At 36.3% G+C, this 24,039-nt stretch overlaps 2 protein-coding genes across 4 annotated transcripts; one reads left to right on the forward strand and one right to left on the reverse strand.

The window, feature by feature from the left end:
* The first annotated feature begins 1,265 nt into the window (after positions 1–1,265).
* On the forward strand, positions 1,266–4,525 carry foxl2b (forkhead box L2b). The gene is made up of 2 exons (XM_027150497.2): positions 1,266–1,488; positions 1,603–4,525. The coding sequence occupies exon 2, from the start codon at positions 1,608–1,610 to the stop codon at positions 2,517–2,519; it is 912 nt and encodes a 303-aa protein (XP_027006298.1). The 5' UTR covers positions 1,266–1,488; positions 1,603–1,607; the 3' UTR covers positions 2,520–4,525.
* A 5,197-nt stretch (positions 4,526–9,722) lies between these two features.
* On the reverse strand, positions 9,723–15,655 carry LOC113645146 (ATP-sensitive inward rectifier potassium channel 10). Of its 3 annotated transcripts, none has more exons than XM_047806066.1 (7): positions 15,423–15,655; positions 14,922–14,986; positions 12,186–12,507; positions 11,724–11,935; positions 11,438–11,569; positions 10,975–11,152; positions 9,723–10,751 (listed from the first exon to the last, which is right to left on the reverse strand). In XM_047806066.1, exons 2-7 carry the CDS (start codon positions 14,922–14,924, stop codon positions 10,363–10,365), a joined length of 1,236 nt encoding a protein of 411 aa, XP_047662022.1. In that variant the 5' UTR covers positions 14,925–14,986; positions 15,423–15,655; the 3' UTR covers positions 9,723–10,362. The 3 variants fall into 3 exon arrangements, with proteins under 3 accessions (XP_047662022.1, XP_047662023.1, XP_047662024.1); XM_047806067.1 differs by having other exon boundaries at positions 14,922–15,009; XM_047806068.1 differs by lacking the exon at positions 14,922–14,986 and having other exon boundaries at positions 9,726–10,751; positions 15,423–15,654.
* Between the last annotated feature and the right edge of the window lie 8,384 nt (positions 15,656–24,039).

Here is a 24,039-nt window from a genome sequence, read left to right on the forward strand (position 1 = left end):
TGAACCGTAAACATCCTTATTTCAAAGCAGCAGGCAGGAAGTTTAAAAACCGTTTTAAATCTCCATAAATATCACACTTTGCTTGCAGGGATTCAGAAATGACGTCTTGCGGTGCTGGTCGTCTTCGACTGTGAAACTGAAACAGTGCCTTGCCAAATCATTAAAGCCTTTATTGTTTGCCATCATCACACTAATCTGAAATTCATATGATTTATAATGGATGAATTTATAACTGAGTAAAATTTTTTTATTTGTTTGCATTGTGAAAATAAAGCAGTAGCAGCACAATATTATTATTCCATTTACTATGTAAATATTTAATTCTATTTCATAATAATAACAATAATAATACTTATTATATAATAATATTGTTCTTCTTCTCATTATTATTATTATTATTATTATTATTATTATTATTATTATTATTATTATTATTATTATTATAATACTCACATGTAAGGTTAGAATAACCCTAAAAGTGTGAGTGTACTGTTGTGGTCATTATTATTATTATTATTATTATTATTATTATTATTATTATTATTATTATTATTATTATTATTATAAGTAGTAGTAGAGTAGAAGTAGTAGTAGTAGTAGTAGTAGTAGTAGTAGTAGTAGTATTGTTGTTGTTGTTGTTTGTTGTTGTTGTGGTTATTTACAGCCTCTACTATTATTATTTTCCCAGTCAGTCAAAAGGGAGATGAGTGGATGGAAGGTGTTGACATACAGGACAATGCTGTTGCACCTGCACAAGTCAGACACTGAGCCTCCTGCTGCATGGGTGGTTTAAAAAAACAGCTTTCCTTTTCTCCTCTCCAAACAAATATCTCTGACTGCCCAAAAAGACACGCCTTGAATAAAAATATATGAAACTTATAGGAGAATTATATATGAAACTTTAGGAGAATTATCCGGGTAGTTAGCTGAACTGCATTAAATACAAAAATCTCAGACCTATTACATTGAGGTATATAGTATTCCTGTTATTTGCAGTTATTGTTCGAATAATCTTAATGTGTTAATGTTTGGAAACGAAGGTGTGTCCATAGTTTACTAGATGTTTATCCAACAATGTCGCTAATTATACCTTAAACGAGGAAAGTGATACGCTTTGCTTTGGTCCAAGAGCAGCCGAGACTGCTAGTGGAGAGAGAGAGAGAGAGAGAGAGAGAGAGAGAGAGAGAGAGAGAGAGAGAGAGAGAGAGAGAGAGAGAGAGAGAGAATGACGAAAGCGGAACATAGGGCATCGTCAGAGAACAAGTCTGTTGGCGAATAGGATGCGCCAAACGCAGAAGAAAGCGCCGTGAGAGCTATTAGAGGAAACAAGCGGCAGAAGTGCGCGGCGCAATTTGGAGTTTGAGGACACAAAGTTGTGAGAGGCGCAAATACATCTCGGGAGAAGTTCTTACCATTTTCATGGCGCTTCAGTAGTTCAGGCCCTTAAAAAGGCATGCAAAGAAGAGGACATAAATCCTAAATTACCAGGTACATGAGCGCACACAGAAGCGGCTCGCGTGGCTCATGTTTTTTATCTCTGTTGTAACCTGTCTCGATTTGTGTTTTGTGTTGATGTTTTGGTTTGTTTTTGTTATGTTTCAGGAGCGATGGCATCTTACCACGGCTTAGAGGGTGACGCAATGGCCCTGATGGTGCACGACACCAACGCGGTGAAGACGGAGGAGTTCGTGAAGGACGAGCCGGTCCGGACCGAGTCGAGCTCGGAGAAAGCGGACCCGTCCCAAAAGCCGCCGTACTCGTACGTGGCCCTCATCGCCATGGCCATACGCGAGAGCTCGGAGAAGCGCCTGACCTTGTCAGGCATCTACCAATACATCATCAACAAGTTCCCTTTTTACGAAAAGAATAAGAAGGGATGGCAGAACAGCATCCGCCACAACCTGAGCCTGAATGAGTGCTTCATCAAAGTGCCGCGCGAAGGTGGCGGGGAGCGCAAGGGGAATTACTGGACGCTGGACCCGGCGTGCGAGGACATGTTTGAGAAGGGGAATTACCGGCGCCGGCGGCGGATGAAGCGGCCGTTCAGGCCTCCCGCGGCTCATTTCCAGCCCGGCAAGTCTCTGTTCGGCGCAGACGGCTACGGTTACCTGTCGCCTCCTAAGTACATCCAACCAAGCTTCATGAACAACGCCTGGTCGCTCGCTCAGCCTCCTCCGCCGCCGCCTCCGCCGCCCATGTCGTCCTACGCGTCATGCCAGATGGCGAGTGGCGACGTGAGTGCCATCAACGTAAAAGGCCTTTCCACCGCGTCCTACAACCCGTACTCCCGCATGCAGGCCATGGGCCTTCCGAGCGTCATGAACTCGTATAACGGCGTGAGCCATCACCAGCACCAGGCGCAGCAGCTAAGCGGAGCGGCGCCTGCGCCTTCACCCATACCAGGCAATAGCGCGGCGGGGCTCCAGTTCGCTTGCGCCGCGCGTCAGCCCACCGACCTCTACTCGTACTGGGACCATGAAGCCAAGCATTCAGCTTTGCACTCTCGGATTGACATTTAAACCGAAAGAGAGGCACAAAACTGGAAACTGCTTGACGACTCAGTGTTGTGAACGTTTTCTAGGCCGCCTGGGAGGTCTATTTTACATTTCTTTTTCTCTCGAGACTTACACGGAATAGAAACAGAGTAGCTCTGAAGAAAGCAAAAAAAAAAAAAATTCCCTGGGTTGGATTAAGCCTTGTAGAGCTTCAGTTGATAGATACAGATGTTCATTTATCACAGTGCGTAATTCAACACTGAAAATTTGGCTCTGAAATTCAGATCTCGCTTAAAAGGATCTCGCCTGCACACTTATATTTGTACAGATGTCAGATTAACTTTTACAGCACAGAATAAACACTTGCAGTTTTTACTTACAACAACAAAGATGAATGAACTTTCACAGGGCCTCTCTGTGTCCAGATGGGCCGATATTATCCCAGTTGTATGATTTTTAGATATCGGCTCATGAAGTCTACAGAGCGCACACGCAAATATAAAAATCAAAGAAAGACTACAGCCCATAAGTCAATATGTTAAAAATGAGCTCTGGCTGTGAAAATCAACTTCACGCAGTGTTTTGAAATGAACCCGAGTGTGTTTATATGATTATTTTGAGCCCTAAAATAGCCCCAGTCTGTTGTTTACTCCGTCCAGTATAGATTAGTCCTGTAGAATACTGACATAATAGCTTTTTAGATCGTTGAAAATTAATCTTTTTTTTTATTATTTTATTTTATTATTTTTTTAATTAAAAATCACCAGGCCAGACCTCTTTTCGTTGATATATATTTTTTGATACTTTACTGAAATAATGACATTGTTGGGACCATGTTAAATCGGCACTTATTTTAAATAAAATACTTTGGTGAAATATTTCGTTGTAGATTAATATTCTGGATGTACACAAATATTAAATAGCTATCAGGCCAGTCTTATAAGTATTTTTTATAAGTTATAGTAACCCCAAAAAATACTAAGAATGTTTGTCTTTCGTAAAATATATTTTTTTAAAAAGTGTATTTGAATAGAAAATGCGTTTTGACAGTACAGTAAATAGACCATTATAGTGTTTTGAAGATTGCTGACAACCATATGGTATTTAAACTTTCTTTAGAACATGTTATAATTTTAACAAATAGTGGAATTAACTATACAGAAATATTTTCTATCGTATTGCTTACATTTGAATAATGATAAAATGTCAATTACATAAAATAATACAGGGTTTTAAAATATAGAATAATAATCTAATTCTAAGATAATACATTAGATTCTACTCTGTACTGTTTTAGGGGTTCCTTATTTTATGCTGAAAGAAATCCATTTTAATTGTTTATTTTTTTTAGGGTAAGGTTATCTTTACAATCTTAACATCATACACAAAATTAAAATTTTGAAAAATTAAAAAGGTATGTGTCATAAAATAAAAAGGACTGAGTGCAAAAGTCTAAAATGTAATGTATATAATTTTTTAGACGAATATTAAATTATTGCAAATATATATGTGTATATTTTTCCCCCAAACAATAATTACACAATAGGTTGGCATGGCAAATCGTGCAATAAACATTTGCAAGTGAAAATCACCTCCATATGGGTTTGGGCACTGGCAGTAGTTATACAGTAGCCAGGCTTAAAGAACACTGCTAAAGGCATAAACAAATTGTAGATAAAACTGATAGTGGACTTTTCAGGTCAAATAAGGGACAAACCTAGTGAAAATGGATGGGAAGGGGGAAAGTATTTTATTTAACTGTTGTATTTAAACTATACTTGTTTAAAATATTTGATTGTGGGCTTTTTAAAATGTGGAAAACGAAATAAATCTGAACTTTGTTACACAGTTCACACAGGGGTGTTTAATAATTAGTCTTAGTGCAAAATATTAAAAAGAAACTAGGCATAGACTCGGGTTTAAAATATAGTCTAATTATGAGATAAATTAAAGTCACTTCTGCTGAAATAGGACAAAATTGAGAATCTAAACAATAGCATGGCGGAATAAAAATATAAATATGTATCTGAGTTGCCCCACAGTAACAACAGTTATTAACCCTTTATATTACCAATTGTTTATTTGTACATTGTACGACTGGTCTGTGGAGGGTTTTTTAAGAATCGTCTGCAGTTTGGAACAAAGAATCTTGAAAAATCACATTTTGCAATTTAATCATATCAAATGAAAGAAAGAAAGAAAGAAAGAAAGAAAGAAAGAAAGAAAGAAAGAAAGAAAGAAAGAAAGAAAGAGAAAAAGAAAGAAAGAAAAAGAAATCAAGCTTTTTAACATAAACATATTCCCCAAGGTCAACGTCAAGGTTTAATACTCCACTTATTCCTATATTTTAATAGTTAAAGGTTATAACAAATGATTATGAACTGATGATCTTATATATTAAGTCAAACTCATTTAAAGTGTGTGTGTGTGTGTGTGTGTGTGTGTGTGTGTGTGTGTGTGTGTGTGTGTGTGTGTGTGTGTGTGTGTGTGTGTGTGTGTGTGTGTGTGTGTGAGGTGTGTGTGGTTAAATTGGCCTTCGATGTAATTTTCTGTTTTGTTTTGTTTTGTTTTGTCTATATATAGGCATTTAGTTTATGTAATTGCTTCTTACGTCTCAGGTCATAAGTCTGCTTACATGCACTTGATCATTACTGAACATTTTATTCTGAAACTAACATGTTTATACTGTCAGTGTTCAAGATACAGTGCATCAAAACAAAGCGTTTATCTTCTATAGCCTACATCTATAGCCTGCAATATCTTTAGTGCAGATCTGCGACTTTATTTACGGCCGACCTGCTGAAAACAAAATCATAAAAGAAAATATCAGTAAACAAATTTGTAGGAATTCGCGGAATGTGTGGCGTCAAATGTTTCCACAGAAGGTTAACTTACTTAAAAGTCCAACAAAGCTTGTGACAGTTATGTCGGGTTGCTGGATATTTCTAGTTTCTTATAAAAAAAAATTAAAAAAAACACTATTTACTGTGGATTTTAACATTTCGTGTGTTTTACTTTAGGAAATCACGAGCATTCCGACTACAAAATTTTAAATAAACAATTTACAAATTAATTCTATAAACAATAGTGCAGCATACAACACATTGCTGCTGCAATATATATTAGTCCTCAATTCATTTAATTTATGTAAACAGAACCTTTCGCTATTTATATTAAATTTGCACAATCGTCCTCCTACCTTTTCTTTCCTTCGTGCCATGTCATGGAATTATAATAGAGTTGAACTCTGCAGCTTTCACCTCGAATCCATTGAAATGAAAGAATGAGGGTCATCACTATTTACAGTACAATAAACACTGATCGGAATGCAGGATTCTCCCTGGCTTCTGCAAGTCCGGGAATTGTTCAATATTACTAAAGACAATCTTTCCAAAATTCTCAAATCACACAAACTGCTTACTTAAGAGAACTTCTCTTAATGAACTTAACTAACACCGAGATAATTAACTGAGTGCTACAGGATCATCACTGTGTCCGGACAAACACTAGAACATAGCACAATTATACAATTATATACATTCTATTTAGATATTTTCTTTATATGTTTCCTTAAAATATTTTAGTAAGTAAATTATTACAGCGTCACTTCTAAAATACAGAATAGCTCATGTTCTTCTAAAAAGCCGCAAAGAGTTGCTACAATTAAACTTATTTCCAAAGTTGTTATAATTCTTTTACACATCGGAGAATTTTAACAGTGATGTGGATGACTGAAAACATTCACGCATGCAGCTCCTAAATTAGCGAATAATAATAATAATAATAATAATAATAATAATAATAATAATAATAATAATAATAATAATAATAATAATGTATATTTTTGTTTAAAAAAATAATGTTCTAATTCAATATTGATTATTTTTTAATACAATGTTTAGAATTACTGAATGAATCGCTATTTAAAATTTAGGTTTTTTTTAACTACAATATCGACTAAATATATTAAAATACATTAAACCATTGAATTCAAGTTTTTCTCTCTTTCCACATGGTTTGATCTCGTTGTTCAGGGTAAAGTTTGACGTCAGCTGGTTTATTACTACATTTTGCCACGGTGCATAATAATTACTGAAATAATAATATAAACACGTAAATATATATTTTAAAATGAAAATAGATTTAATGCATAAAAAAAACAAATCAATATACTTTCCAAATAAATACGTGGGTGTACATAATGTTGTAATTGTATTATTATAATCTCTAATATTGACCTTAATCTAACCCTAATCTTGATCATTCGTGGTCCGTATTTTCGCCTGTGTTTTCTTGTGAATTTTCATTTGTAAGACCGTGTTGCATTCTCAGACAATTGATCGATTTAATGCACCGTGCGCGTTTTTACCAATTCTGAGGACGTGAAATCTTGCTGCACAAAAATGAAAAGCTGAACCGTTGAGCACTTTATGTCTCTGACCGATAGAGGGCACTATCGTATACTGACTCCCAATAGTGAGAAAACTGGGTGAACGGATCTGTGAAAATAAACAAAAAAAAAATACATCAATAAAATATAATTAAAAAAGTAAACATTAAACAAGAAATACCATTGAAAATAAATAAATATAGGCAGAATGTAAACGAATTGCTTATCTAACCTAAAATTTGACATTGTTTAGGATATTTATTTATATTTTCATTAACTTGCACATCCATTTATTTATTTGTTTGTTTGTTTGTTTGTTTATTCATTCATTCGATTATGATAATAAGGAAGCTGTGAATTTGTTGGACATCTAACATGATTTACGACAAATAAATAAAGCTTTACTTTTGTAAAATAAAATAATTCTAATTGAATCAAGTAAAAATATATTTGTAAAAAATATATGAACGCAATATATTAATAATAGCTTGATTAGTCAGTTGCACTTCACCTGATTCTTTACTCAGCATCTCAGATTTATGAACTTGATGTGAACCTCGACAGGTCCTGAGGTCAAAGCCTGGTAGAAGCCATAGTTATTAGCCCAGGAGTATCAGGTGTGCTTAATGCTAAATTGCTTAATAAGAATTAATATTTCAGATGGAATGCATGGGGCTACATACTAAGTTTGCATACTTAAAAAATATATAAATATATTAGGAATATTTTCATTTTGATATTTAAATTGGGTGAACGCAATTCGAAAATAATGAAAACTAGTACAAATAATTACATAATAAATACATCTGAAATAAATAAATAAAATAAAAATAAATATATGCTTAAAAGGATAAAATGTATATGTAGAAGAAATGACAGAAGTAACAAAACCAAGAAGAAATACTACATATGTATATGCAATAAATATATAAATAATAATAATAATAATAATAATAATAATAATAATAGTAATAATAATAAAATAATAAAATAATAAAACAATAAAAAAGTATTTAATTATTATTAATAATAATAATAATAATAATAATAATAATAATAATAATAATAATAATAATTTATTATTATTATTAATATTATTATTATTAACTTTTATTTTCTACACTTTACACTAATAATGTGGGACAAAATATGTAAAGTAACAAATTGAAATTGAAATTGAATTGAATTTTAAATGCATACCAAGAGTATAAATTTTCTAAATCCAGAAAAGACAACAGCTAGAATGTTTAAAATATGTAAAACCTTTCTTTTCACCGTGATGTTACCATATTTTGATGTACACATTCTCTCTCTCTGTCTCTCTCTGTCTCTCTCTGTCTCTCTCTCTCTCTCTCTCTCTCTCTCTCACACACACACACACACACACACACAAACACACACTCTCTCTCTCACACACACTCTCTCTCCCTCTCTCTCTCTCTCTCTCTCTCTCTCTCTCTCTCTCGCTCTCACGCACGCACACACACACACACACACACACACACACACACACACACACACACACACACACACACACACACACAAACACACACTCTCTCTCTCTCTCTCTCTCTCTCTCTCTCTCAGACTCTCTCTCTCTCTCTCTTTCTCTGTGTTTTTTTACATTCATAGCTTTCCTGTAGAGAAATAAAATTAAATATAGTTTAAAAAAAAAGAAAAGAAACTGTATACTACTGTGTGAATGAATCAAATAAAACATGTTTAACTTATTAAATTTGAATATTATGTAGACATTTTACCTTTTTTCACATAAGTTCCTCTACAGCTGCCCATTTTACATAAAGGCTGGAGACAGCATCGCTGATTTTCATAACCACGTTATGTTCCTGATATAAACAGGTATCATGATGTAGCTATTCTTCACCACAGTCAATGATAGTTTTGTTATTCTGTTTATATGCTGCAGAATAGATGCGTCACCCATCATCAGCTTTGAGCAATGGAAATGTAGCATCTTTATAATGTAGTTGTTTGCAGTAAGCATCAGATAATACTGAATTCATGCAAATCTGGCTTCCAGTACATTCCGTTGAAGAGACTATGTTTTCAACCGAGCCATTTTGGGTATTGAAATTGAGCACTTGGAATTGATTTTAAGCATTTGATTTTATTGCATTTGGACTATTTTTTAAACTACATTTCAAATACTGTTTAAATGTGGCTGCTCGATGGTGCACCACTTACTCTTTGGCCCTTATTTGTCTAAACACTACCATATTTTCCCAGTTTTGTCTGCTATCTGAAGAACCATAACTCCTTTGCTATTGCTGCCTTTTCATATCTATATATAAAAGTGAAAGCAAAATTATTTACAGTTAATGTGTTGTTCAAATGTGTAGTTCCTAGAAGCAGAAAAACCTGTTTTTTTACTTCTCTGAATAAGTATGCAGATAAAAATGGAGTAGAAAAAGATAGTGTTGCGAAAAGAGGAACTCATAATTTTGTGTCTATCCCTTTTTGACCTCTTGGGAAATTTGAACTTTCATTTAGATTAAATCCAGCAATAAAAGCTTTTGCAGTGCACCAACAAGTGTGGTATATTAGTACAATTCTCTATAGGCTTGTGGTTAAGAAATATTGACATATCACATGAAATGAGTTAGTGAGTTTGGCATATGTACAAAGTGATAAAATTAAATCCAAGTGAAACAAGAAATGAATGAGGGTAAACTGAAGATAATAAACAATAATTTGTGGATATTCCATCCTGTCATTATATTATGCTTTGGTTTGTTTGGGATTCTTCCCAGGATAGTTTTTGTTCGCAAAGAAAACAGGACGAGTTAGGAGATAAGATGACTATTACATTTTGCAAACATATGGCATAATTTTCCTTATTATTTCCACTCTGTATTAATGAAAGTATTCACAATATAATAAACCTTTATTCTATGCATTTACTGTGTTATGTACGTACTCTTAGTGTTCATAAACATAATGACTGCTGATTAAGTAACAATTCATTACAATTCAAAAACAACACAAAATACCTCATATGACCGAACAACTTGTTTAAATCAAAACTTAGAGTTCACAATAACATAAAAAAATTTAAAATTTCTGTGACATGATCTGTCTCTGCCAAGTGGTGTTTTGATGGTCACAGTGATTGTTATTTATATACTGAGCAGTGTTTAGGCAAATTACAAAGATTTAGTGAACACAAGTTACACAAGTTGCATCTTTACTAGTGGAAGTAAGTGTGACCACTAGAGGGAGATATTGTCCGTATTGTAAAGTTAAATAATGCCTATTTATACTCAGTCTAATAAATTATATCTAAATGACAAAATATCTGTCCAGTACATATGATGCCCCAGTGGTATGTGTAGTTTAACAAGATTTCAGTGTTACTCCTTCACATTTTCAATACTAGAATCATGGCTTTTGTTACTTATCTCTATGTATGGTCTGTGCCACTGAGTGTGTGAGTGTGTGTGCATGTGTTAAAATGTGTTAGACATTACTTATTCTAACTCCTGATGGACTCCCATCTCTCCCTTTTTCCCTATTCTGGCCTGATTCTCTATAACTCAGTTCCAACTGTATCTTCTCTGGGTCTCCTCCCTCTTCGTTACTGTGGTAAATGTTCTGGCTGGTGGGTGAGGACTCTCTGAATATGGGTGGGGTCTTGGCCCTGATAACTTTGTCAAAGTAGGCAAGATCAGCAACATATTTGCCCATCGGAGACAGTGAGACGATGGGTGGGAACTCATAGCCCCACAGGATCTCTTCAGGCAGGTAGGACGTGCGCACCTGGCACATAGCAGACGTCGGCTCCACTGTGGAGCTCATCATGACCAAGAGCTCAAAATCAGCCAGCTCAGGCTCAGTCCATCCAACACCTCAGATACGGAAAGAAAGAGAGAAACAGAAAGAGAAAGACATTGATGGTGATATACATATTAATCCATACTTGATTTAGGCTTTGATGTGTTTGAGGATATATATAAATAATTTAAGCATTTTTTGATTCAAATGATTTACAAATTATTATACAAATGTAAGCTTTCATGAGCCATTATTTCCAGTTCACAGTTATTGTGGTGAGGGTAAGTGTAAATGTACCTCTGGCAGCCCATGCTCGGAGGGGGCTGTCATTGTCGATAGTATGGTAGAAGGTGAGTGGAAGGATGAGGAAGGGGCTCTCACTTGCTGTGTCCACACTGAATGGGACATTCTTCTGGTCTAGGCGCACTGTCTCACCCTCTTTAGGTACACAACGCTGGAGCAGCTTCCCAGTTACCTGTACAGTGCAGCTTAGTATAACTCACCTCATCTCACACAAATTTATTATAAAAAACTTTTCCCTCATCATAATGTGTTTGGTTGTCATAGAAGCACAGTCAGCAAGATGGAGGACTCTAGTGCAGTAAGTCTCAGATTTTAGACTAAATATGTGCTGAACATAAATTTCATCTACATTTTTGGTGGTGTAGTGTGATTCAATATAGTTACCTGAGTCTATGCAAAATGACTATGCAAAAAAAATCTATATGAATGAAAAATACTGAGACCTCTAGTTAAATACCTGACATCCCAAAAGAAGGCTCTTGCGCATGTTGGCCACCCGGATCATAAGACACGGCTGTCCATGGTGATTGGCTATTACAGCATGCTGGCTGAAACGCACCGTCTCTCCACGTTTCTTGGGCCGAGCGACCTGACAGACAGTGTGTGAGAATAAAAAATAAACAGAGACTCATTCAGAGGGGCTTTGCCACCAGCATGAAAGGCATCAAACTCTCAGCAAATTATTGTTCATTTGATCCAATATAAACTCTAAATCTCGTAAGTCTTGAAAATATGATACACACCTTGGCAAGGAAGGTTCCTGTGATGAAAATCTCCATGCCTGTGGTAATGAGAAGCTGGATGACGAGAAGTACAATGCCAGATGGACACTCTTCTGTGATACAGCGAAAACCGTAGCCAATGGTCGTCTGCGTCTCCAGGGAGAACAGAAAAGCTCCTGTCAGAGTCTGCATCTGCATCACACACAATGTGTGGTTGGCTGGAGGATCGAACTCTGAAGATGAGGAGAAGAAACACAGAATTCACTTTGGTCTGACCTGTCCCTTTCTTTCCTCTACATTTTATTTCCTTCTTCTTTTTTTCCCCATGGTGAACATGATTTCCTGCTACATTCAGTACATCTATTGTATAACTGAGTGTCAGTAAGACTGATTTGTGCACAAAACTCTTGAGGATAAGGGGACATATTTTGAAATGTTTTCAAATGTTTTTTTTTTGTATTTTTGATGAAAAATGTTACTCACCCAGCAGGTCTCCATGCACCAGAGCCAGCAGATACCACAACAGGCCAAAAGCAAACCAGGTGCCCACAAATGTTGCACTGAACATGAGCAACTTGTATCTCCACTGCATGTCTACACAGGTTGTCCATGGATCACGTAGGTATAGTGCATTCTGCCCGCTCACATGCTCCACACGCACATTGCTCCTTCCATCTTTGGACATTAGGCGCCGACGGAAGCGAAGTGTTTCAATTCCGCATCCTGTCCCTTCAAGAAGTGGCTTCAGGGTATCTGTCTGTGTCTGTGAGTGGCACACCGTCTGCCCATGGAGTGTCGATGTCATCTATAAGAAAAAAAATTCATCTTCATACTATACCACTACTAATGCTACTATTGTAGGGTTGAAACAAAAAACCCAAATCTCAGTTTTACACAGAAATCTCACAGTAGTGAGATCATTACACTGTAAAACATTTCAAGATTTAGGAACAAAAGTTCACCCGCTGCTTCGAAAATGTAATTTTTACTTGAAGAAAAACTTTGTTTAAACTCCATCAAGACAATAGATTAATTTAAGTTTAATTTTAAAATTCAAGATTCAAACTTTTTCTGACAATTGGTGTTAAAAAGAAAAAATAATACATAACTTAATCAGGCTATCATGTTTTACACCCTTTGGCTCTACAAAATGCTAGAATGTATTTTAAAATATTACGATTAGGAAGTTTGCTCATTTAGAAAGTTATAATTGAAGTAGACTAGTGTGCAAGCAGGTATTCCTGTATGTACGTTAGGTAAATCGACTAAAATTTAAGTATGCAAGCAGGCATTATGGAACAATAATAGTTTCCTATTTTGTGAGTACTGTTTAATAGATTGACTGACACAATGTCCAGTTGTGAACATATTTATCCTTCCATTTAAATATAGAAATTTGTGTTACATCTGTACCACAATGCCACATCTGACCACAAGAAGTAAAAGTGCCTGGCAAACTGTTTATCTGATGAATTAAAACAGGATGAGGTATTGCTTTACACGAGATCTGCCTTAAACACACAAAGAGGCTACTTGTTGTGCCACAGAAAAAAACGAATGAAAGGGAGGCATTAAGTGACCAAGAAAAGTCACTTTCTCAAAGTTCCCAGGCTATTCACCTATCTTTTTCCTCTCTATTTGTATTCGTCTTTCTGCTGCTCGTTACCACCCTCCTCTGTTCTCTCTACTTCTCTGTGGTCCACTTGTCTTTCAGTGGCTGTGTGGTTTTTTTTCTGGAGTGACTGGCACAAGAGGGATTGGTGCAAACACTATAAATCCAATTTAGACACTCAGAAGCTTTTATAAACTGTGTTTTCTTAATATAACTGTGTTGTAATTACAGCCTCTTCAACACGATTTCCATTCCATGTACATAGTTGTACATTTGGGCAGTAAAAGATCAGGTGAAACTTGGATTAATGTACATTCAGTATTATTGTACATTCTACAAAATTTCCACAGCTGCTGACCAGTGAAATGTAAAAAATAAAGTAAAATAAAATACAGGAATGTTCACATTCACTAGACTGTTTAAGTAATCAACATTTGACCCCATCTCCAGTGTTGTTTCATTACATAACATTAAAAATATTATTGGCAATTTTCCTGCAGTTATGCAAGCTGTGGTGTCTATAATAACAATAGCTAAAATAACAGAATTCTGATTTCTTTTATTCAGGTTTCTTCTGTTGCTGTCTCTTTTACACTCTCTCAGCATCTTTATCTGAGTATAAAATGGGCTTGTTTACAAAATGTGAAAGTTTATATTGCAGATCCCACAAATTCACAGATGTTCCGGTGAATGAGGAATCTCTCTACACTTTCTTCAGTTACAGGATCGCAACTTATGCAACCTCTTTAGATCTTGCAATCGCTTTCTTTCTGGTTCTTTCATTCTTGGTCAGCTCTTTCTTGCTTTTTTCTCTGGCACAATGGATTGCATTGTTGAAAGTGCTGATGAAAGGAACAACAGATCAACAACAAACATATTTTTGTAGACCATGTGTGAGCAGAACACAAACCCAGACAGACTGAAAGAGAAGTAGGGTGGAGGGAGAAAGATGAGGGTTGAAGGAGATATAACTGAAAGTCAAAAGGCCCTCATTTGTATTCACAGTGGATAATAATCCTCCTGTGCTAAGCTCAAAAGATCCCTCTCTTAAGCATCCCTTTTTGCCATCAAATCTCTCTCAGCTAACCGGGTTAGGGCTAGAGACCACTCTGTTTTTGGCAAGTGTGAATTGCTAGTTGTGCTAGGTTGTTCTTTATTCATTCTCCCTGTCCTGTAGTCGGACATGAAGGCTTGAGAATGATAAAGACGCAAGTGTGTATACACAGTGCTTGAACACCCAACACTGCTGTGCCGGATACAATCATAACACACACCACAATCAGTGCAAAGCAAAGAGGTGGCTTGGAGTAGCCACAGCCACATTGAGATATCACTGATAAACAACACCAGCAGTCATACCAGACTGTTAGCATGTTGCTCATTATAAATATCTGGGAAACCAGCACTACTCATTAGAAGCCCATCCTTTCCTTTCTTGGGTTAAGACTTGAAAAAAATCCATAGCAAAAAATCTTTTACCTGAGCTCGGCTTTCTATCTTCTCCGAGATTTCCTCTCGGTTATTTAACCGTGGCCTGTAAAATGCACTAAATATGAATAAGCTTGTGAAAATGTATGTGCATTATGTTCTGCAAAGGACCAGCATACCATACAGAGTGAATTCCCTCCTCATACCCAGTGTTCCTGGGACAGACTCTGAATCCGTCATGATCCTGATTAGAATAAAGCAGTTACTCTAGATGAATGAATGAAATCATGAACTCATTAAATCATGAATTAATACTGAGGGATTTTTATGTAGACAAAATATTTTTTTAATATGACAAGCGAACAAATTGTCTCTAAGGATGTACATACAAATGCTACTAGAAATAAAAGTGATAAAAATCTATTAAATAGATTGATTTCGATTTCAAAATGAACAGTTCCCTTTCCTGTTTTTTTTCCACAACAGGATTAATCATATTTGATTATTTTGTTAATATTAAAGTTTATGAACAATGACTTAATGTAAAGTTTTATGGCTGTGAAGGAATTGCTAATTTGCTCATTTGTTGATCACTTTTTTTTAATGAACTTTTTGTCTCTTTGAGAGAATAAAGTTCGTATTGAGATATAACCTGTGGGATACAAACAACAGACGCTTACCTTGTCGTTTGGCGTAGTGAAGTCCCAAAAGACACGAATGAAGAATGAATTAGCATCAAACGTCCGTTGGCTCTTCAGCTCCTCATCGCTTATTTCTCCATAACTTTGGCCCGCGTTACAGCCTGAGGTAAAATCTGAGGTAAAAACTATAAAGGCACAAATTATAGCCTCTCTCTCTCTCTCTCTCTCTCTCTCTCTCTCTCACTCTCACTCTCACGCGCTCACACACACACACACACACACACACACACACACACACACACACACACACACACACACACACACACACACACACACACACACATTTTATCCCTCTTGTGTTGATCTGTGATAAACGAGGCAGCTGATTTGACACTCTGTAGCACAAACCTGACAGACACACGGAGTTTTAAAGCGAAGTTTTAAAGGAACACAATTTGTTTACACAATTTATTTTTAAATCACTTGAGAGCCACAAGAGTAAATCACAACATACACAATATCACCTGTTGCAGAATATGAAGTATTTACGTAAGACAGTATACAATATTCAATTTATTCGTATAGCACTTTTAACAATCCACATTGTGTCGATGCAGATTTACAGTAGTATAGAAACAGAATAAAAATGTTTAAGTTTTATGTTTAAAATTAAGTTACTATATATATATCTCTAACATCTATCCGTAATGAGCAAGCCAGAGGCAAAGGTGGCAAGAAAAAACTCCATGAGATGATATGAGGAATCCTTGAGAGGAACCAGGATTAGAAGGGAACCCATCCTCATTTGGGTGACACTGGACAGGAAATAATGTAAATGTAATTAATGTTCTTTCTACAACAGTTTGTAGTAGGAATTGAGTAACCAAAACTCCTGAGGAACTAATAGGTCAGCACAATTTTTGAGTTCATCACAGACCCCAACACTAATACCTTCCTGCCAACGTCTTCAAATGATCGCTGATGAAGACCCGACCATAAAGCTGACAGTCACAACAGTGGTTCATAGAAGGTGTGACAGTCTCTGGGTGGCCCCTCCACAGCAATCTCAGGAGTCAATACACAATATACAAAATAAAAAGACAATATGTGCAGGATACATGTAGGACATTTCGGAAAATTATAGTTGGAAGGTTATTTTGAAGATTTTAAGCTTATTGTGGTTAGATGTTTAACATGATGTTAAGTAGTATTCAGTCACTCAGTTTCTTGTGTGTGTTTAAAATTGAATAAAACATTATGAGTATACTAATTTTCAAGCAGGCAGGCATTAAGTCCTCCCCCAAATGTTTTCTTAATGTGCTGTTGGATGAGATGGGGTTTACTTTGTTGTTTTTTCTGTTTCAATTGCTCATCTACTTTTATTCATTTAGGGCAATACTTAACTTTAGAGCGCACTTGAACATTACCAACAATGAGGGTAGAGTTCCACTTGTAAGTATGTTTTCCGCTGATGTCACATTTGTGATTTGCTTTTTTAAATTTCATCAAGTAATGTCTCCAGGCCTAGTTATTCTTTTTTTTTACTTTATTGATCAGTGGGCCTATGCATCAGTGCTACAGTATATCTTTTTAAATCTGCAAAATGTTATCATTAGTCCCTATGACCACTAGGTGGTAGTCTGTAAGCTGCTGGTGTCTTGCCATCGTCACAACATTTTAGTCCACATCTCAAACCAAAATCCTATAAAGACCCCTAAGACACAGACTCTTTAGAAAGCATTAAGCACTTTAAGCAATTAAACTTGACACCCATGCAATTTTCTCAAAGGTTTTTAAACACCTTTTGGAAACACTTTCCCAACCTCATTTCCCAGAACAGAGCATTCTGGGAACTCATGATACACAAAAGCAGCACAATCCGTGAGCAGCATGATGGAGAGAAATAGAGAGTAAGAAAGCTCAGCTCAGGATAAGCTCAGTGTTTGATCAGTTTTCCTGTTTAAATAGTTTACATGTGTATCAGTTATAAATAAGGGTTAAAATCCACAAATCAGACGAGAGGGGTCGGGAGAGAAGTCAAGAGAGCCTTGGTGTCACATATAAAACAATGGTTACTTCTGACGCTACATTTCATCACTGCTATCTCTGTTCAGTAGCCAACATGAAGCATGAAGAAGCTGTACTTCATAACGTTTTGACTACAGAAATGCTGTTTTCATATTTTTATCTGTAACGCATTTTCCAAATATCATGTTCATCCCTATTGTGCCACCAAAACAGCTTTGACCTGTCAAGGCATGGACTTCACAAGATTTCTGAAGCAGCAGATCCTGTGAGATGCAAGGTGATCCCTCCATGGGTCAGGCTCTGATAACGATCTGGTGAATTTGGTGGCCAAGTCAACACCTTGAACTCTTGACCCTCAAACCATTCCTGAACACTTTTGTAGTGTGGCTTGGCACATTATCCTACTGAAAGCTATAAAGGGGTGTACTTGGTCTGTAACAATGCTTAGATAGGACTGCCTCCTGTCCCACCCCTTGAAAGGTGCCATTGCAATGCATTATTCCCTGTTTATTTTGCCTGTCAGTGGTTTTAATGTTAGGTCAGATCTGTGTAATCTGAATTTACACGAAATTGTCATGTGCCCCACTAGGGGGCAGTGTCGAAGTTATAGTGGGTATGTTTTCCTTCAAGTATATCCATAGATGTATACACTAGATGTCGCCTTGTGTAGGGCAATACATTGGAACGAATGCGTCAATAGAGTCGCCATCTTGGTACGGGGGACCCCTTCCTCTTAATGCATTAGCGTCAATGTAGGCAAAGAAATAAAATCACCATAAATCGTCATGAATGCGATTTCTAGTTTTTTTTTTTGGTTCGTTCCAAAGGTCAGACATGTATTTATCATTAAGTCCAGAGAAAATTTAAGGTTTTGATATTAAGATAATCTACTTTCTCACAATATAATGCATAGTGCTAGTAGGTGTAAGTTTATTACTTACATTCTTCCACTTGAGTAATCTTCTTATAATCACTACTTACCTTATAGCCTACTGCATGCAACACTGCTACAATGGTGTGACTATACATGTTCATTTAAACATTTAAATTGTATTGGTTTATTAAATATGATACACAAAGCAATTTGCAGGTGGAAGCAAATCACAAATTCAAGCGGAACATAATGTGAAAGTTAGATAGTTGAGGTGCCAAAGACTGTTTAATCTTTTATTCATTCCATTCCCACAATACTTTTGCCGCATTAAATAAGTATGTAACAAAGTCACATAAACCAAAAACAAAACAAAAACAAAGTTAGACTTTGAGGCTGAACTGCCAACCTAACTGGTGACAGCTGAATTAACCATTAAAAAAAAAAAGTGTTTAGTGTCCCTGCAACTTGTCCATGTCTGACATCTCTGTTTATCACTTGGAAATCTACAAACAGATTCAAATTCAGATTATTTTATTTAATACCATGTCAGCAATCAAAAGCTATTTTTGTGGCAAAATTCAATTACAAAAACACAAATATCATGTAAATAGGAATAGGACGGGGGCATGAAAGCCTTTATTATCACCACATATAAATTACAGCATATACATTACAGCACAGTGGAATTCTTTTCTTCACATACCCCAACTGAGGAGGTTGGGGTCAGAGTGCAGGGGCAGCTATGATACAGCGCCCCTGGAGAGAGGGAGGGTTGAGGGCCTTGCTCAAGGGCCCAGCAGTGGCAGCCTTGAACCCCGATCCTCCGATCAACAGCCACCACCGCCCAATAAAAACAGAACAAATATAAACAGAAAGTCATATTATACAATTTTTTTATTTTAATTAACATACGATAAAAAAGATTCCAAAACCTTTTCAGGCATAATGTCATTAAATATGTCCTTAAGTGAAGTAACTTGATAAAAAAGCATTCTGCTTGTGTTAAGTTCAGTACAATCTAATAAAATATGTTTGACAGATAAGGGAATCTTACAAAACATACATAAAGTTTGGTCTTTTCACCTTTAAGCAAAAAAGCATGGGTCAATTTTTAACGTCTTTATTTAGAGCTTCGGAATCTACAAACATTGTCGGTTTCCCTAACTGTCAAAAACTAATGGGTAACTAGCATGGATTAGCTGCGGTCGTTAACCAAGTGTTAACGCGTAGTTGAACAGGTGGGCCCTCCTGTTCTTAGTGGTGCGTCTAATTCCAAAGAAGGGGCTGATACTGACTCTGCTTCGGAGGGGGATTTTGCCTCAGATGGTGATTCTGCATTGGTTGTAGTATTGCATAATGATTGTGATTTAGTCCCTTTAAGTGTTGGTAGTGAGGACCGCTCAGAGTGTTCTCCTGTCCCAGAGGAGCAGCCGTTGAGCTTGGGGCGTCCTAAGAGAAGTACAGCAGGTCAGCATTCAAACCCTTATAGACTACCAAGAACTGTGGCAGTAGCAGCAGTTAGTGAAGATTCTGATTAAATAATTAATTTAGTATTTTGTGGATTTATTTATTTTTTATCGTCAGGTTGCCGATTCATTGGGGGGGGGGGTAGAATGTAACCAGGCAAGTGCCTACCAGTAGGGGGGGTGTGGCAGGCCAATTATTCCAAAGACTTTTCAAGCAGACACTTGGAAGAGGCTTTGAAGTTGGGCCTTGTTTTAAAAAAAGCACATGGGATCTAATGCAGCTTTGTTTGGCTGTGTCTGAATTTGCCCCAGATGAAGTAGGCTGACTGGTTATTTATGGATATTCATTTTGAAGTTTGAGCCTTGTTTTAAAAGCACATGGGATCTAATGTGGTTTTGTTAAGGTTGTGTCTGAATTTGCCCGAGATGAGATGCAGATGATTTAAGTTATGCTGACTGTATGTTGACAGCTGCTGATGTGAATAAATGCTCAAACATTGACTGATGGTTATATCTGCTATCTGCCAAAGAAGGTAAATGTGTTAATGTTAATGTAAATGTTAATTAAATTGAGATTGTGCAGTTGGTAACCGGGGTTTTAAATATTTAGTGTTTTAATAAAATATAGAATGTATTGTTAATTTTATTTTATTTTGTTCTAGATTTAAGTCAGTTGCTGTTTTCTCCTGTAGTGTTTTGTTTGGTTCCCTAGCTGGCCGGTCTCAGATGTGTGTGCTGCATGGTGGCAGCACGTGTATTTTGTGGATTGTTTGTGTACGAGTCAGTTGGCTGGGGTTTTGGGGTTTTTTTTGTATTTCTTTTTCCTTTTTATAACACCTTCCCAGCCTTATGTCACCAGCATGATTTATTAGTGCTAGCTTTCTGCATGTGTGTGGGCCTTTTCTTGTATGGGGTCTATGTTTGCTAGTTAGTTGTATTTAAATGTGTGTGTGTGTGTGTGTGTGTGTGTGTGTGTGTGTGTGTGTGTGTGTGTGTGTGTGTGTGTTATTTTTTTTGCTTTTCAGTGTGAATTATCAGGGAAATGCTGCCTTGTACCTTAAGGGCCTCCACATGCTAGGAAACTAGCTAATATAGTTAGTGTGAGTTGGCTGTTAACATCTTGGAGAGCTGGGACCAATCTTTTAGTTATTTACATAAATTATTTTATGTCTGTGTTTTGTGTATATCCTTTGATGTCCCTTTTCTTTTTAATAAATCTTTGTACCTTGAGTACCTTGTACCTTGAGTGTTTCTCTTTCTACTAATTGAAGGAGAGGCCCGGTGGTACACAAGGACTTAAACAAACCAACGTAACCAGAAATATATATTCCTACCATTCAATATCATAAAACACATTCTCACTTGTGTAATGTAATACCTTGCTCTCTGGTTTTTAGATTTATTTCGTTTGAACAACCAAACGCAGCACAGAAGTCCGGCATCATCCATGCATTTAAGTACAAGAGCACCGTATAAAGATGGCGGCGGTTTTGACGCTTTTTAAGGACCCCAAGGTGACCTCTAGTGTATAGATATCTATGCAAGTATATATCTCTCTCCCCTTACAAAAAATATTTAGAGAATACAAAATAATTCACTCTAATGCATTCATAGAATCCATTTATTGTTATTTCATATATAAAAATACAAAATATGTGAAAGACAAGACGTTTAATTCTACAGTAATTTGTCAAATATAAATTAGAAAACAGTATTTTGTATTTCAAAAAAGTACACATATGAAACACCTAGCCATAAATACTGCCCATACCTGATTGGCAATATAAAATTCATCACTTTTTAAAATTGTTCTAAAATGTTTCTATTCAAACAAAGCCATCTAGACAATTAACCAAGCATTAGTTTCTCATGAAGGGCTTTGTTAATTTATTTATTTTTAGGCATAGTTTGTTTGTTTATTATTCTTTAATCAATGAGGCTTTAACTTTCATTTCTTTCAGTTAGCAACATCTGTTTACCAGTTCTAGCTTTCCATTTTAAGCTTGGCTAAACCTACACTCCTCCTCACCGTGTTGTACTTGGAAAAACTCCAGCCAGTCACATGATAAGGCTACTTTCCATATGTAAACATTTAAATGTTCCCAAATCAAATTTACAATTCAAATGAATAAATATTATAGGTGTGGTGGCAACTGTACACATGAACCTAAAATGACCTTTAGACTTTTTTTGAATATAGAGTGTTCTGGCTAGGTGACGAAACTCCTTGTGATTCAAATTTCTACATGGTTCTGTTCACTCAATGTCTAAAGGTTTTCCATCCAGCCTTTATTATAAAGACCTATTTATGAATTATGGACATGTTCCACAGTTTTGACTTCCTCTTAGGAGTGGCAGTTCTTCCAGTGTTATGATTTATAAACTATATAACATTGTAATTTATGCTTCTATGTGAAAATTTATGCTACGTGTAATTTATCTATGTGTAATTTATGATTCTCATATGTGAAAACATACCTGGCAATAAAGCTCTTTCTGATTCTGATCCTATAAAAGAATTCTCCCCATCTCTGGATGTCTGGGGTCTTCAAAAGGCTTAATTTCACTGAAATTCAGACAACAAAAGGTCTTAACTAATATTAAATGGTACAAAAGTACAAAAATAGAATTCATGAAAATGATGCACAAAGGGAAAGAAGGAAAAACAACAGCAAAATTAAAAAAAAAAACACAACATAAAAAATGCAAACCAGGCATTTGTACAGAGCAGCTGACTGCTAAATCAACAAGAAACTTGTAGTTAGATTTAAAATATTATACAATAGCACAGTTGAATTGTCAAACCTTTTTATTAAGAAAGTGTTGATTAGTTTTCTATAACAGCAGCTCTGGCAGTAGTAATAACAGATCTAATTCAGATCACAGGGTTATAGTAATTTTTCTTTATGTAGAAAATGACAGTGTGACTTGTATGCCAGATGTTCTTTGGACATCTCTGGAAAGACTCCAGCTAGTCGCATGACATGTCTATGCAAGTGCTGTACACTTTATACAGTCCAGTACTTTAAACGTTATATCTGGATGTTTTCCATCATCACTGGTCTTAACACATATGAACCTGTCTAAAAGTTAACTGTAAGTTAATACAGTTTATATTTAAAATCCACAGACATTCTCCATTCTTCACAAAAAAAATAGTAAAAGAGAAAGAGAAGTGAAAAGGGTGTCAGGATTCAGTATCATGCAACACAAAAACTAACCAAACAGGAGCGTCTGCAAGCTTATGTATGCAGAAAGGTGTAGACAGTGCTTTCCCATATGTGAGCAGTAATTTGAACAGGTGTAGGTCCGGTTCACCTAACCCTGGCTCAGGTGAAGCACTGGTTTGCCTCATCCTGGTTGGTTTGATAGCTGTCATGTGATGAGGAGAGTTAGATAGTGGGCAGGAATTACAAATTGCAGTAATTGACAAATTCATGTTGTGTAAGAGTAACTCTGCTTAATGTAACTCTGCTTAAGCAAGATTTTATTGATGATGAAGCCTGTACTGCCTATAGCTATGATTTTCTGTTTTCTTCAGTTGTATGCATCACATCAGCTGCAGTCACAAACTCCAACTCCCAGCATCAACCACAGCCTACAAACATGGCTGCCAGGGACCGTGTCCACAAATCAAACACAAACGCTCTGATGCTCACAGTCCCATAGCTACTGACTGAACAAGCCTGTTTTTAATCAGCTTTACACAAACTCTTACAGTTTATAACATGCTTTCATTCCCTCTATCATGGACATTTTCACCATATGCTGCATCTGCAAAGCCAAAAGCACACACCCCTCACACACACACTCTTCACCCTCCTGCCGTCTGGAAAAAGGTACTTGCTGTTATGCACAAATGTCATTTTCTTTTTGGCGCACAATGCTCCTGTGTGAGAGTCATCAGCTCATTTTCAAAATAAAAGGCCGATCTCACTCAGCAAAAGACAATGGCATTTGCTTTACATTTTTTTCTGGCTTCCGTTTGGCATATAAAATATAAGCAAAAACGAAAAAATATATATATTGAAAATCAAACTTTTCCTTTCAAAAATCACAACCAAAATGTGTACATACTTTAGAGTGTCACATTTGCACCAGCTTGCACAGTTGCACTTTATGTGGCTAGGACTACTTACTAAGTCCTTAGCTCTGTCTTTGTTTTATGTAGCACCACGATCCTGGAAAACGTTGTCTCATTTCACTGTGTACTGCAACAGCTACATATGTGTCAGGGAGCTCCCTGATTCTTCTACTGTGCGTGCCCCGCCCGCAAAGAGCTGCTCGC

Source organism: Tachysurus fulvidraco, chromosome 22, assembly GCF_022655615.1.
Source record: "Tachysurus fulvidraco isolate hzauxx_2018 chromosome 22, HZAU_PFXX_2.0, whole genome shotgun sequence".
In the NCBI taxonomy this organism is placed as follows: domain Eukaryota; kingdom Metazoa; phylum Chordata; class Actinopteri; order Siluriformes; family Bagridae; genus Tachysurus; species Tachysurus fulvidraco.

Excerpts from the sequence above, each read along its gene's own strand:
- foxl2b (XM_027150497.2), top strand. The coding sequence starts at position 1,608 with ATGGCATCTTACCACGGCTTAGAGGGTGACGCAATGGCCCTGATGGTG.
- LOC113645146 (XM_047806066.1), bottom strand. Across the intron at positions 11,570-11,723 it reads CAGGAACCTTCCTTGCCAAG|GTCGCTCGGCCCAAGAAACG; the intron begins GTGTGTATCATA and ends ACTGTCTGTCAG. Across the intron at positions 10,752-10,974 it reads CCGAGCATGGGCTGCCAGAG|GTGTTGGATGGACTGAGCCT; the intron begins GTACATTTACAC and ends TCCGTATCTGAG.